Source organism: Haliotis rubra, unplaced genomic scaffold (assembly GCF_003918875.1).
Source record: "Haliotis rubra isolate DU_JTF1 unplaced genomic scaffold, ASM391887v1 Scf36, whole genome shotgun sequence".
In the NCBI taxonomy this organism is placed as follows: domain Eukaryota; kingdom Metazoa; phylum Mollusca; class Gastropoda; order Lepetellida; family Haliotidae; genus Haliotis; species Haliotis rubra.
The window spans coordinates 1,876,171-1,892,094 of record NW_025767035.1 but is presented as its reverse complement, the minus strand read 5'-3'; the positions used below and the strand labels follow the sequence as shown (position 1 = coordinate 1,892,094).

Genomic DNA, 15,924 nt, shown 5'->3' with positions numbered 1-15,924 from the left:
GCGTGACGATGATGGAGATGACTCATCTCCCATTTGCAAGTGCTGATAGAGAAGAAATGCCTCTGGTAATAACTTAAAGTTAAAGGATCAAGTCAAAATAATTTGCATAATGGTATTAAATTTCCATATGTTTAGCAATGCAAAACATTATTTTGATACCATGTGGTTAGCACAGTATAACACATCAACTTTAACAATAATCTATAGGTAATTAAACTACCCTGTTCTTAGCACTTTCAGAAGGTTTAAATAATTATAATATTTACAAGAACAATTCCACTGGAGAAATATGGGGCAAGAGAATATTCTTGGCATTTCTACTGTCAAGATCCCGTCCATGAATATCAAAGACGATTCAGAACTTCATGAGAAAAACACAACCTTCTATTAGAGAAGGTTCTGTTAGGGGTGGGTAAGTTAACCACATATTTCAATGGTACATGCAAGAAGTTCAGTTAAAATACTGAATAATGATGCTGCTTCAATTATCGACCATAGTAATAAAATTAATTAAATACTGTTAATCAATTACTTTTCAATTTATTTTGATCCAAACTACCTCTTGTTAAAAAACCATTGTATGTCAACATTTAAGGTACCCTAATTATCTCTCAAGTAATCAGTTGAACCAAGGACAGAATAAAAACAAATCTAAATATTAGACTGGGTTTAGAACCCAACACTGACCTGTAATACATGAACAAGGGCTGGCTGAATGTGCTCTAAGAGATTCAACATGCAGAGAGGTATGAATTTACCAAATCACATCGTGATAACCACTGCTAGTGTACACATATAATAAATTATTCCCACAACACCAGCTTTACTATTCACAAGGTGTTTTCCTATCCACATCAGATAACTTGATAATAATGTTGGCCTTTCAAAAATACATGAAAGCCGTTCCCACAGGATTTTCTGTCTCTACATTACACCTTCAGTATAGAAGTATCTACTTTCATAAAATATACAAAAAGACAAAGACCACATCGCTTCCATCTTGTAACTGTCAACATATTATCTCTGGTGCACAATTAGCAGAATAATCTACAAACCATCTTTGTAAGAACACATTGTTTTTATTCTGTTGAGAATAACACAACCACACCTGGAGGTCATGACCTGTGCTGAAGTCATAGTGTGGTGACGTCTCATACATATGTACAAAATATACACCTTCATCACGGACTGATTATATAGCGTTATAAATGTTGTTGTTTAAATACAAACATGGAATAATAACATAAATTACAGCTCCATGCCAGAAGCAATATGTACATGAGATGCTCCTATGTTTGTAATTATCTATCGGTAACAAAGTATCTCTCCAGGAAATTTTGAATATCCATAAGAATTACTCACTGAAATTGTGATTTTTAAAAATATGACATGTTAAGAAATAAAAAACTTAATAATATAAGTACAAAACAAGGTTTCCGGATTGAAATGATTATGTGGACAACACAGTAACCATGGCAACTATTGCACAGTACTGCTGTGCTTCAACGCGAGTACACATTACATAGAAAAAGCAACCTATGACACAACACAGCCACTGACATTCTTCGGGGTCCTTGTCGGACATCGGGACTTCTTTTTCTTTTACAGGAGGAAGATTTTCTTCTTTATCATCTTTCTGTAATCATAAAATGGACTCTCATGGCCAAGACATTCAAGTGCAACAAAAGTCAATAATATTGTTCCTACTGTAAAACAGAATCATGTTTAAGTAATATTAGTGGTAGAAGAAACTTAGTAAATACATGAATTAAGTAATTGGCAATGGAATAAAGTGATAGAAGGGTAGTAAAATATCTTGAAAGTAGCCACTGGCATTTGAGAGTTATCTGCCCCTGATTGCTTGCAAACATGACAAACTTGATATTTACATAAACGTGTCACAAATGTGGATATGTGGCCTTTTTGACCTGACATGTATCTTACATAACAGTTTCCAATACTATTTCCAATTAAAGAATGAAGTAAGACATGTTTCAAGTCATTCAACTGAGACAAAAATCACGACATTTTGTGAGTAGCCTACCCTAAATAACAATAGGGCCTTGCACCTATTGCTACTGCCACATAGTTGACTCAAACAACCTATTTTTTCCCTCTGTGATATTGCTGGAAGATCACTAAAAGTGGCATAAGACTAAACTCCCTCAGTTCACTTTCCAATGTAAATAATAAAGCTCTTCAAATCATTACATCAACGTTTGCACCAGGATATATAGCACAATAACAATGCTGTGAGCAACTGCATACCTGGAATTTTACTAAATTCATAAGCAATTTTGAGAGGTAGATGTAATATTTTTATATTTAATTAAAACTTTTTCTTCCTACACAAAAACATTCATTAGAGAGTAAACTAAATGTTCACAATCAAGTATACATAAAAACAAATCCTGTAAAAGTGAAACTACCTTTTCAGGTCTGGGAGCCATTTGGACATTAAACTTGCTGTATGTATCGACATTCCAAAGTGGGTTCATGGAAGGAGGCTGGTAGTCCTCAGGGCTGACCAGTCCGTAGGTGGCCTTCAACTCAAGTTGTGGGGGATCATACGACACTTTCTGGTGGTATCTAGGAAGGGAAAAACATGGACACAGATAGAAAATTATACGACACTACCTCCATTGGGCAACATTGAGAACATCAACTTACAAAAGCATTTAATTCAAGCTTTAAAACCCTGTTATATAAGCAAGGCAACAAAAATTAGTGTCTAAATATTTTTGCAAAAATTAATCAAGAAAGAATAAAAATGGTGAAATGAATGCTTGCAGTTCTTATTTACCCAACCTTTGAGATCAGGGGCGTAGCTACCATTATAAAAAAAGCCTGGGCTTACACATGATCTTTGCTAAAAAGGTTGGGCAAGCCCTCAATACTATCTAAATATAAAGCTTTACAACCTATCGGGCTTACACAAAAAAAATTGGCTTGCTACGCACCTGGAGATAAACAACATCAAACAAAGTCAAATGAAACCAAAGCAACATTTAACTAACATTTAGATACTCATTATGACATGGATTTCACTTACATCAACCCATTTTCTCTCTCACACTTCTCCAGAGTCCTCTTTACAACTGGTCCAAGACGTCGGAAGAACACGTGCTCAGCTGGCCTGGCTGTTGTTCCTGGGCCCTTGGTACTTGCGTACTCCTTGGCAAGGAGCGACGCCTTCTCGTACACTGCAGCAACATAGTCCAGAACTTCACATTTGGCATTAGACAACATAAGCTATGTAACTATGTCATATGACACCACATAAATTATGGACATTTATCTCTAAATTAATGGTACTGTTCTAGTAACAATATTTTCCACCAAAATTAAATAACATATAAGTGTAAAAACAAACAAAAATTCATTCTTCAGTAAAAATCTGGACACTATTGATATTGATATGAAAATAACATGCCAGATTAAAAAAAGCAAATATTACTGCTTATCCTGAAAAACATCCACATAAAAACCAAGACGAGCATAACGATGTATTTTGGAAACACTTTATGGCCAAAGATTTACAATAAAGTCCTACATGTGACACTCTCTTTCAGTCCGCGTATAGCTTCTCCACACTTGTCCGAGGCCAGTAGGGTCTCCCCGTTGTACGAGTGAGCCTACACAAAACAACAAGTCATTATCTGGGGCCCGCAGTACACTGTGGTACGCTGTCAACATTCTACACTGAAACATCACCAAGGTGCACAAAGACAGGTCATATGGTAATGTGATAAAATCTCAAAAAGTAACTGTTTGTTTTGGAGTATCACCATCAATCAGACTATTGTGAAATATTTTACAATCAACAGTTGTTGTAGCCTATGGTGACTTACTCCCATACTTTAACATATACATGCAACAGCCTTATCACTACAATCGCTATAATGATTATAGTTCTCATGCTGTAATATACATTGACAACAGTCTCAGCACTAAGATCACTGTGATGCACTCCCACACTGTGACACACACTTTAAATCATCTTAGTATGAAGGTTATGCATTGCTTTACGTATCAGAATGTGGAATGAATTAAGGATACCACAACTGATTTTGTACTTAACACATTAGTGAAACACTCACATAAGCCAGGTAGAAGTTACTTTTCAGTTGAAAGTATTTCCTCCACTTGCCAACCACTTTGACGTCGAGACTAGACAGGGCATCATCTACAACATGGCAAAATATACTTTATCAAGTAGCATCAACAGCAGAGTTCAAACATTAACACAATCATGTGGAATAAACATACCCCAACAGAAACTGATACTTCAGGAAAATAAACACTTCAGGCTACAAATACAAACATCCTTTCTTTGGAAAATGATATTAGAGATATTAGAAAGTGGAAAGAGAGAATAGGTATTCAGACTTTCATGAGAAGTCTGTCTGAAACTTCACTATATAGCAGTGTATACACGCACCAGCTTTCTGGTACAACTGGCCTGTCTCGGCTGCCAGTGCTGCTATCAGGCTAGGATTGTGTTTCATCTCGATGGCTCGGGCTAACGTCACTGCAAACATCACCAAAGTTAACTATATGATTAAAAAATCAAATGTAAGTAAGGTGTAAATAAAGCAAAAAACTATTCAATCTGACATGAGGGTTTACCAAGTAACTATTCTAATGTCATAATGTGATCATATTTAAAGTAGGGAAATTTTCTTTTTTAACCCCAGATATCACTGAGATTCTAAATTATTATTCACTATTCTCCTGTTACAAAAGATGGAAAGAAAACTGATATAAACATACACCATATTCAAAATGACACTTAATACCGAGAGGGGTGGGGGAGAAAAAAGGAAGGAGGAAGAGAGAGAGAGAAGAGCTTACCGGGGTAATAAAACCCAGACACTAAGCAGTATTGAATAAACTAGTTTTAATTTTAGCAGGAGTACTTATTAACATTGCTTACACATTCGGGTAAAAGTTGGTCATGGGGTACTTAAGGACAAAAAATGACGATTATGGACTGACTGACTAACTAAGTTTGGCTTTACGCCGCTTTTAGCAATATTCCAGCAACATCACGGCGGGGGAACACCAGAAATGGGCTTCACACATTGTACCCATGTGGGGATTCGAACCCGGGTCTTCGGCGCTTTAACCACTAGGCTACCCCACCGCCCCAAAGATTATGGAACAAGTAAACTGACTAAATATATGTCCCACGGAACATGGATTCCAACAGCAGTATCCTACCACTGGTACCCCCTGCAGTGAGATACAGACCTTCCTGGGCCTCCCCTGTGCACTGGTTGATGTACGCCTCCAGCACCCGCGTATCCGTGTCCGCGCCCTTCACTTCCTCCTCTGTTGACAGCTGGCCCACCAGGTCATTCTGATATATAACACAGATTTTACTGAATACCTCATACTCATGAACCACTTAAACATATATGACACAAGGATTGCTCTAACATGTTACTAAATATTGCATACACTCACGCACTGTAGCAGTGCCTACCTAATATCACATACTGGCATACTAAAACCACTGTAACAGCCATATTACACAATATCTCACATGTACGGACCACACTAACAGCCATGCTATGTTGCATGACATCTCAAGCAATTCCATAGACCAACTGAATACCCAATGAAATGAACAAATTGCACATATTTACTTCTGTCAAAAACATTTGTTAGCAATATTTGTACAAACCATTAAAATCAAAGTCCATGTATTGTGCAGAATTATGAGGAGGTGTGTGTTGAGACATACCTTGATGTACGTGAAGATACCAGCAGCTATCCTCAGACACTTGTGGACCTCCTTGGCTTCATCCATGTCAGGACTACAACATCATAGCAACAGGCTCAGAACTCACCCCTTACTACTCCAGCAACAGGCTCAGAACTCACCCCTTACTACTCCAGCAACAGGCTCACAACTCACCCCTTACTACTCCAGCAACAGGCTCACAACTCACCCCTTACTACTCCAGCAACAGGCTCACAACTCACCCCTTACTACTCCAGCAACAGGCTCACAACTCACCCCTTACTACTCCAGCAACAGGCTCACAACTCATCCCTTACTACTCCAGCAACAGGCTCACAACTCACCCCTTACTACTCCAGCAACAGGCTCACAACTCACCTCTTACTACTCCAGCAACAGGCTCAGAACTCATCCCTTACTAGTCCAGCAACAGGCTCACAACTCACCCCTTACTACTCCAGCATCAGGCTCACAACTCACCCCTTACTACTCCAGCAACAGGCTCAGAACTCACCCCTTACTACTCCAGCAACAGGCTCAGAACTCACCCCTTACTACTCCAGCAACAGGCTCAGAACTCATCCCTTACTACTCCAGCAACAGGCTCACAACTCATCCCTTACTACTCCAGCAACAGGCTCACAACTCATCCCTTACTACTCCAGCAACAGGCTCACAACCCATCCCTTACTACTCCAGCAACAGGCTCACAACTCATCCCTTACTACTCCAGCAACAGGCTCAGAACTCATCCCTTACTATTTCAGCAACAGGCTCAGAACTCAGCAACAGGCTCACAACTCATCCCTTACTACTCCAGCAACAGGCTCACAACTCATCCCTTACTACTCCAGCAACAGGCTCACAACTCATCCCTTACTACTCCAGCAACAGGCTCACAACTCATCCCTTACTACTCCAGCAACAGGCTCACTCCAGCAACAGGCTCAGAACTCATCCCTTACTACTCCAGCAACAGGCTCACAACTCATCCCTTACTACTACTCCAGCAACAGGCTCACAACTCATCCCTTACTACTCCAGCAACAGGCTCACAACTCATCCCTTACTACTCCAGCAACAGGCTCACAACTCCATCCCTTACTACTCCAGCAACAGGCTCAGAACTCATCCCTTACTACTCCAGCAACAGGCTCAGAACTCATCCCTTACTACTCCAGCAACAGGCTCACAACTCATCCCTTACTACTCCAGCAACAGGCTCACAACTCATCCCTTACTAGTCCAGCAACAGGCTCAGAATTTATCCCTTACTACTCCAGCAACAGGCTCACAACTCATCCCTTACTACTCCAGCAACAGGCTCACAACTCATCCCTTACTAGTCCAGCAACAGGCTCAGAACTCACACTACTCCAGCAACAGGCTCACAACTCATCCCCTTACTAGTCCAGCAACAGGCTCACAACTCATCCCTTACTACTCCAGCAACAGGCTCAGAACTCACCCCTTACTACTCCAGCAACAGGCTCACAACTCATCCCTTACTACTCCAGCAACAGGCTCACAACTCATCCCTTACTACTCCAGCAACAGGCTCAGAACTCACACCTTACTACTCCAGATGATGACTATTATATGTTTACAGATCTATATTGAGTTGGCTCGAATTTTTAAATAAAGACCCAAAGATGTACGCTCAGCNCACCTGCTAGCACGAAGCTTTCACAAATAATGGTATTTCACGGAAGTGAGTTTAGTATTCTGTTTATTACTCTCCAACATAAATATTAAATTGATAGAAACTGTCTACAGTGTGATGACTCTCAGCTTTCCACGAGTCATGCAAGGTCTAACACCATTGTGATGGATGTATCAGCATTGTGACGTCATACATAACTAATGAGATATCCATCTTGTCAAATCAACTGTTTTTCAAATAACAATTCAACAGAGGGACAAAAAGACACGTATATATCATCAAGAAACATAATCATACCAAATCCAGATGAAAACCCATTCAAGACTGATTTCCACCAATAAGACTACAGCACTGCAAGCACACAAAGTTTACACCTGGAGTTCCTGCAAACCTCTACATAACTAAACCTTCAACCATTCTCATCAACTCTTAAGATAAATCATGTCACTGTATACATAGTGAGTGAGTTTAATTCTAAGCCGCTTTTAGCAATATTCCAGCAAAAGCATGGAGGGGGGACACCAGAAATCGGCTTCACACATTGTGCCCATTTGGGGGAAAGAACCCAGGTCTTTGGTGTGGTGAGCGAATGCCTTAACCACTTGGCTACCCCACCACCCATGTCACTAACAAGTACATGTATACATGCAGTAACAGATCAAAATATAAAGCATACATAATCCTAAGAAAGCAAGAGATTCTGAAATGTGAAGAGTGTACATACTCCTCCTTTGCAGCAAGTTTAGCAGCATGTTTGGTGTACCACAGGGCCACATTGATGCCCATGGAGGCAAACTCAAAGATGACGTCATTCTGGGCCCTGAAATAAACACAATACTTTACCATTGATCTGGTTCCTAATGATCAGGATAACACTTACAACAGACAACTGGACAACAATAAATGGGGGACAATACTACTGAAGTTTTAATTGTTGCAGAACATTTTACACTGACTACAGTATGGGCAGCTTCAGCTGTAACATAAACATGATAACACAACCATATTTCAATGCCAATCAAAATAGTCAAATTTAACATGTTTAAGAAATGACTGAATTTTATGGTATCTTAAATAGTTTTAAAGATGTAAAATCCCACAGTATTTCAACACATCACATCAATGTTTCATACCCTCAGAAGTGTGGTTTTGAAGAAACTTAAAGATGTATGAACTGTTACATTGTTTTCAATTTCATTCCATGACGAAATCTCTTCCCATCAGTGGATTAAGAGAAGATAAAGTTACAAGACTATCAAATTGATGGGCAATGAACATTTTCCTTGAACATATGTTGAACACGCCTTGATAATTAAACAGACATATACATGTTTACATGTATTTTAATACATAACATTTGATGTTGCATTTCACAGATAATTTGCTAATTGACTGGCCATTTACTTTAGGGGCGGGCAGTGAGATTAAGGGGGTCATGAAAAAATGACACGTGGGTGCCTAGATCACAACTATAAGCATGATTAAAGGGTACCATATTTAACAAAAATGCAAAGGCAAATCTCACTCACTACTAAGGACCAGTCCCTACTCACAAAATGGCTACAATAAAAAACCTTAAACCCAACGAAAGTTCCTCACATTGTAACATTCCCAAGGAGGGTGCTGGTCCACTTGAATCTGATAATTTTCCTCAGTTTGTTCACAGGTTCGTCTTGTTTGAAGGACATGTACATCCCCAGCAGAAGGGAGAAGTATTCATTCGTGGCCTTCTCCACAACAATCTTGTCATGGTTTGGATCTGTCAGGAGCTCCAGCAGTTTACTCCGGGTCATACGCAGGTCACTGATAAACAAATAAAAACTTCAGTGACGTATTAGCATGATTATCTATACATACAATCTGTAAGCTGCTGGACAAATTATGACAACCAATGTGACAGGACAAAATTATGAAAAATGTGTTAGCTTTTTATTGTTAAAAATCCCATTCTTAAATCATTCTAAAATGCTTAACAGTAAAGTCATTTTTGAGTTATTTTCTTTCACAAATCTGTACCCAAATGAAATGAAAACATAACATATTAGGTATCTTCCCATAAGACAGACCTCCCAAAAGACAGACCGCTTAAAACAACACATTTTATGGTTGGTTGCATAAGGCTTAATTAAAGGTCACATGCAACGCAAAAAACAACTTTGCCGATTCTGATACCTTTCGGTATGGACTTATTAACAAATTATCAAATTCAACTTATAAAGTTGAAAAAAAAACGCGATGAAAAAAACCCCGCGAAATGGGAGTTCAAACGAATTACTAATTTCACCCCAGCGCTGGGGTGAAAAGTGGTATCAACAGCTGTACTGCACTGTGCCCATAGCGCATGCGCAGTGATTAGGTTCACGCGGCTTGAACCGGGAAGGCGACTCATAAAAACACAGTAAGTGAATTTTATAAATATTATTTCACTTTCATCTTCAAATAATCTTAAGCAATAAAAAATCCTCTTCTCCAGTTATTTGCAAGAACTAATTCAACAACTGTTATAAAAACGTCCTGTTCTCCAGTTTCTACTTGTATGATGTTGAGTGTTTTCTTTATGAACATGGTGTAACTGGCCTCCAACAAGTAAATAAGCTTATTGAGGACCAGCTTGGTATCTTTATGAAATTGTTGATATTACTTTACGCTGCGATACTGTCATATTAGCTGAAACAAGTGACGGGTTGCAAAAATCTTAGAATGTGTTTGACCAGTATTGTAAAGAATGGAAACATAATGTGAATTTAGATGTCAGTGATGAACTTCAAAATCTTTCTTCCTCAATATTTCTGTTATTGAGAAATTTTGAAAATGTTTTTTAATAATAATATGTATCAATATGCTGTATGTATGCTGTATGTTCTCTGTGTCACTATATGTAATTTTTTAGAATAAAATTCCTGTTCTATTCTGTTCTGTTCAGTAAAAGGATAAGTAATATGTTACTATACTCTGTCGTGACTCTGGGTCAGCTCATTAATTAAATAGGGGTGGACAGCATGGCTCATCTAATTAGTGTACTCACTGAGTCTGTCTTATGGGTGGTCTGTCTTTCGGGAGTGAACCCATATTTAACAAGATATTAACCCATATGAGGCATTAAATAAAAGATTTGACATCTTTAACTTTCATGTACCAAATGGTTGCCAAAATGGTAGCATTTAGTTGCAACCAAATTTCTTTTTTTTAACATAATATGCAATATCACCAGAAGCACTCATGTTAAAGGGCCACTGATCCAGAGCGATTAATGTTTCTCGCCAACGGTCTAATTATGAAACCAAGCTGCAGGCTGGTCGGTACCTGCTGACATGCACGGGAACTGGGACTGGGCTACTGTCCACCTTGGCAGAATTTCTTCAACCTAAACAGTGGGACATTAGGAAGGGATGATGCCCGTTATTTGAAACTATTCCCGGTAGTTCTTGTCTGACTGTAATAAAGAATCCCAGTAGTATAAACATTTTCAGATTTTCTAATGCCTGGATGGTATAATTACTGATCCAATTTGATCCTATCAAATTCTGCGTTTTTTTACATCGATATTCAATCATGTCATGTAAAAATATGATGTTTATTACCTATGCTATGATATTAAAAACACACATTTGATGCATTTGAATCCGTAAACTAAACAACCCCACCTTGCCATTGCTAGAAAAATCTGAAAATTTACTTTGGTAAATAGGTATACCGTGATATGACCGTCTATAAGCCGACCCCATGGATAAGCCGACCCCAAACTTGACCCTCAAAATCAGTGTCAAAATCATATCTCTCTCATGGATAGGCCGATTCCGCTTCACGATGGGTCGCGGCCAACAGAGACCAGAGTACCCGGTAAGTATGTTCCATCAACGACGAGACACCATTACGAGAATATTACATAATAAAGATTACCGGTGTTTGTTTACCTTTTTAACGATCACTGCTTGCATCAACAACGAGACGCATTTGGAAAGTGGATATACAGCGTAAGTGTTGGTGAGAATATTACATAATAAAGATTACCGTGTATTGTGGCAACATGTGTTTGTGTTCCTTTTATATCCCCGACGATCACTGCTTGCATCAACAACGAGACGCCATTTTGTGAAATCGGTGAGTATGGAGAGAAAAAGTACCATCGGTAAATAAAACTGAAGTCAACTTTTGTTTCAAAATATATTATTTAAGTGTCCATATTTCATCTATATATATATGACAATAAGAAAAATAGTCCACTAACAATAAACACTGACATTTCTGCAAGAGAGTTCTGAGATTTTCACAAGTCATCGGGTCGTGAAACCCATCAAATTCGCGGTCACTGTCCTCCTCCCTCATACTGTAAGCTCCATCCACATTATTCAAAGAATTCACTGTCATATATATTGTGTCTACTCAATGGATCAAAACGAAGTGTAGTTGACAGAAAATGCATAATATATTTTGCTTCTCTAAATATCATATTTATTGTAGCAACAAACTGGCTTTGCTTTATTTTACCCCCCATTCAACAATCACAAACTGATTACCGCTGCTCCATGTCACGCGGCTTACCACGCTCATGATGGTCCGTGATAACCTTAGTGTTGATTATATATTTTTACATAAAAACTATTACACAATGCTAGGATATATTTCTTTGGGTTAAATAATAGTATTCAATCAATAGAATTCATCCCGCTATATTATTGTGCATGTTTGAACTTGTTCAAGGGGAAACGTGTGCACAGCTGATTGCTATTTCCGGCTTTGTGTAATGGTGACAAATACGCACGGTAATCTTAATTAATTTATAGAGCAAAACTGTAACTAAAATTACACAATGCTAGGATATATTTCTTTGGGTTAAATAACGGTATTCTGTATTATATTTTACTGATGACTGCGCCAGAATTCGTCCCGCTATATTATTGTGCATGTTTGAACTTGTTCACGGCCGGAAACGCGGTGCACAGCTGATTGCTATTTCCGCTTTGTGTAATGGTGACAAATACGCACGGTAATCTTAATCCCTGCAAATAAAACAATGCCCAGCAAAACAACTTATAACTTAAATGGTAATTAATCTTGTCTAGTGATGTTTAATTGCAAATTTGACGCCTCTACTGACAAAGTCGCCTTCTCTGTTGTTTGTTCACGCCAAGTGATACGATGTTGTTTTTCTTACCCCTGGAAAAAGTTTGACGGTAAGTGTAACTCATGGATAAGACGACCCCTTCTACAGACTGCTTTTTTTGGTCCTCAAAATTCGCTTATAGACGGTCATATACTCCTTTATATGTTGATATTGATGGGTACATTCCTCTAACAAGGTAGGATAGCCTGACATTGTTGCTGTAACTTTAGTCTGTTTTAATTTTAATATTTGCATTTTGTTTTATTCATTTGTTGTAGCATTATACAGAATCATTTTTTCGCTGTGGAAGCCGTAATGAGACAGACAACATACACTAGGGTCACACTTGGGGCGTGTGTGAAATAATACATAATCGACATTGGCAATCTATAAAATGTCTAGATATTACAGTCATGCGTTATATATTCACAAGAAGTATAAGCAGATCGTGGACATTTTATAAGGTTTCAAAATGCATACAAATATGATAACAAACTAATTAGGATTATAAAAAAATGTAAAGTACATTGACTTCTTTATTTTTCAGTCCTAACATTTTTCACCACCGGCAGATAGTTAAACTTCAAAATGTTTTCATTTGTTATCAAATTGGAGCACCTTTAGAATACAGCACCACAACTTCTCGTGAGGACGATCTCTGCCGTAGGTCACGTGTCATTAAGACAAGCAACCAGTTTAGAGAACCTCGGCCGGACGCCGAACCCGCGACCTTCGGATTATTAGCTCGACAGCTAACCGACTGAGCTACGTCCACACTGTTGCATACTGTGCAAATTTATCGAAGTCATTCCTGTGACGCCATGGAAATGAACGGAAAGAGTCGAATAGGTCTTGGACAATTACACGAAATGCTACGGGTAGACTTGGTGTCATGCGATTTTATTCCTACGGACAGTTGCCGAATGGATCCGATGCCATTTGGCACACTCTCGTCCCATTCCGTAATCTACAAATTAACATGTGGCGGGAATGAGCCGATATGCCTCAAACGGAAAAGGGTTGTTGACGCGTCAGGCGTCAGGCGTAGATTTCCGCGGTGCATGCATGAATGACGCTTTTATATAAATCGGTGATTTTGTGACAGAAAAGTGATGTAGGGAACACTGTAAGGATAATGTGGATCGCGAATAAGGAACGAGGGAGACATGAGCATGTGTAGTGACGGCACGAGGGTGAGTTAGCCTTCGAATCATTACTTTACAAAATTTATATTATGTGGTGAAAGAGGCTTCAGTGTAAATTCCAGGCCAAATTTCATTAGCCCAAAATTTCTACATTAACCCATTTCATAATGTACTTTCGGCGTTTTTGGTTTCCCGTTTTTGTGTGAAAAAAAGTATTAAAATGCAAAAAACCAAAAAAACAAATGGTACTCTCCGCATTAATTACGGGACATGTACCTACTATATTGGATTAGGTCCCTAACCCTAACCCTAAACCCTAAACCCTCAGCCCTAACCCTAACCCCAACCCCTTGAAATAATCCTAATAAATAGAATGCATTGACCGAACCACGGACATGTACCTACTACATTGCATTAGGGTCCCCAACCCCAACCCCAACCCTAACCCTAATCCTAGCCCTAACCCTAATCCCTTTGAATTAATCCTAATAAATAGAATGCATTGACAGAACCCATGCACAAACACTACCATTGACGTGTCTAGTGTAATGCATTATTACCGCTTCGAAAAAAAAATACTAATAAAACACTTTTCTATGTAATGGTGCAACTTACTGAATGACAAAATATATATGTAAATTTAAAAATTACAAAATACAAAATACACAACACTTAACACCCCAGCAGCCCGTGAATACAAATAAATATGAGCATTATTAGTGAAAAAAAGAAAAATATTTCAAACTGGTGCTTGTGAAAAATATTGGCGCATCCGCCAGGTATACAACTACTGGAAACTCTCAACATCAAGCGTTGGCCTTATGCAATGACATAGCTCGTGTAGAGATGAAACACCAGTGAGCGGAGCTTATACGCGACTTCGCTGAGCCAGACAACCGTGTTGCCATGCAGGCGCCATGGGGCATTGTTTCAGATCTTGCTTTGGAACAAAATCACATTACATTACGTAAAAGGGTATTATGACGACGTATTTTTAAAGTTTGTGGTGCTGTATTCTAAAGGTAGGCCATCAAATTAATGAAGATGGAAATATTATCGAGTAATAAAGATTTCCTCTTTGTTGATCAATCTATATTTATACTATCAATTGCACATGTGGGTAGCGCAGTTGAGGTCACGAACCAGTCAAGAATTCTGGGATATCATCCGGGAACTCACGGGAGAAAAACAATAACAAAAGCAACAACCAGTCCACGGAAATCGCTCTGGATCAGTGGCCCTTTAAACAACTATGATTACCAATACTTAATCACTGATTAGAAACAAAACAAAGCACAGATAACAATCAATACTAATGTTAATTGGAATATTGTTTCAGTTCAAAGCAGATTTCATTGTTAAGTTTTAATCACTTGTAATGAAGGACACAATCATCTACACCTTTGATGGATGAAAACAACACCTATATACCACTATGTTAGGACAAATGTCATGTAAATAGTCAACACGAAAAATACATCAATCATTTTCCTATGCAGGGAGACATTAGTACCGATATTTCTGCTTCAGTTTAATTAAACATCCTGTCAGGATTTCAGGAACTGAGACGACGGTATTGCGTAATCTCACTATGCAGTCGTAGCAATTTAGGTATTGCCAAATTTAAAACTTTTCATCAGTGTAAAATATAAATTCCTTAACTACAAATCAACAGCTGTTTTCGCAAGTGACATTCACAGTGTTATCAAAATGGTCTGAATCGAAATTCTTGTATGTATATGATATTGTATATTTGATATAAACTAAACTCGAATGGTCAGATGATCGTGACAGTGAGTCAGTCAACAAAGCGACAGTCTATATTACAACAAAGCTTCACCGTCAAGACATAAACGCTATCTATCCGTCTTATCACATATGTTCGCTCGTGACATCACCATGATTGTCTTACCTAAATATCTTCCTGGTTTGATCATTTGTGGACACGCCATGAAGCTCAAAAGTGACGACGGCAGTCGCCTTCAAAGGATTTCGATGAAACCAGTACGCCATTTTTGTTTTGATCGCATACGGAAGTAGATAAAAGGGAGGTAATCACAAATGGCTAGGATGAATCATGTTCAGTTTGTTTCAGCAGATAGCAAGAGCATACGCTTCGCATAATGGCACGCTGATTGTGACGTCATTACTTTGTTTTTTGACGTAGGGCATTGTTGGGTTATGCCGCATAATATGTCGCTACGCTTGGGAAAAGAATATAAATTTAACAAAGAGAACGGGCTGTGCAATGTGGGAAGACTTG

General features: G+C 38.5%; 1 protein-coding gene across 1 annotated transcript; it reads right to left on the bottom strand.

The window, feature by feature from the left end:
* Positions 1 to 7: 7 nt before the first annotated feature.
* Positions 8 to 15,709, bottom strand: LOC124285369 (BRO1 domain-containing protein BROX-like). Its single transcript, XM_046721590.1, has 11 exons — positions 15,574 to 15,709; positions 9,012 to 9,215; positions 8,137 to 8,232; positions 5,750 to 5,822; positions 5,254 to 5,362; positions 4,442 to 4,531; positions 4,101 to 4,186; positions 3,554 to 3,635; positions 3,053 to 3,203; positions 2,430 to 2,589; positions 8 to 1,636 (listed from the first exon to the last, which is right to left on the bottom strand). Exons 1-11 carry the CDS (start codon positions 15,672 to 15,674, stop codon positions 1,451 to 1,453), a joined length of 1,338 nt encoding a protein of 445 aa, XP_046577546.1. The 5' UTR covers positions 15,675 to 15,709; the 3' UTR covers positions 8 to 1,450.
* Positions 15,710 to 15,924: the final 215 nt, after the last annotated feature.

What these genes read in the sequence shown, in the direction of transcription:
- LOC124285369 (XM_046721590.1), bottom strand. Translation starts at nt 15,674, where the DNA reads ATGGCGTACTGGTTTCATCGAAATCCTTTGAAGGCGACTGCCGTCGTC. An exon ending in CAAACCAGGAAGATATTTAG is followed by an intron (nt 9,216 to 15,573) that starts GTAAGACAATCA and finishes TTTGTTTATCAG; the next exon opens with TGACCTGCGTATGACCCGGA. An exon ending in ACTGAAAGAGAGTGTCACAT is followed by an intron (nt 3,204 to 3,553) that starts GTAGGACTTTAT and finishes ATGTTGCTGCAG; the next exon opens with TGTACGAGAAGGCGTCGCTC.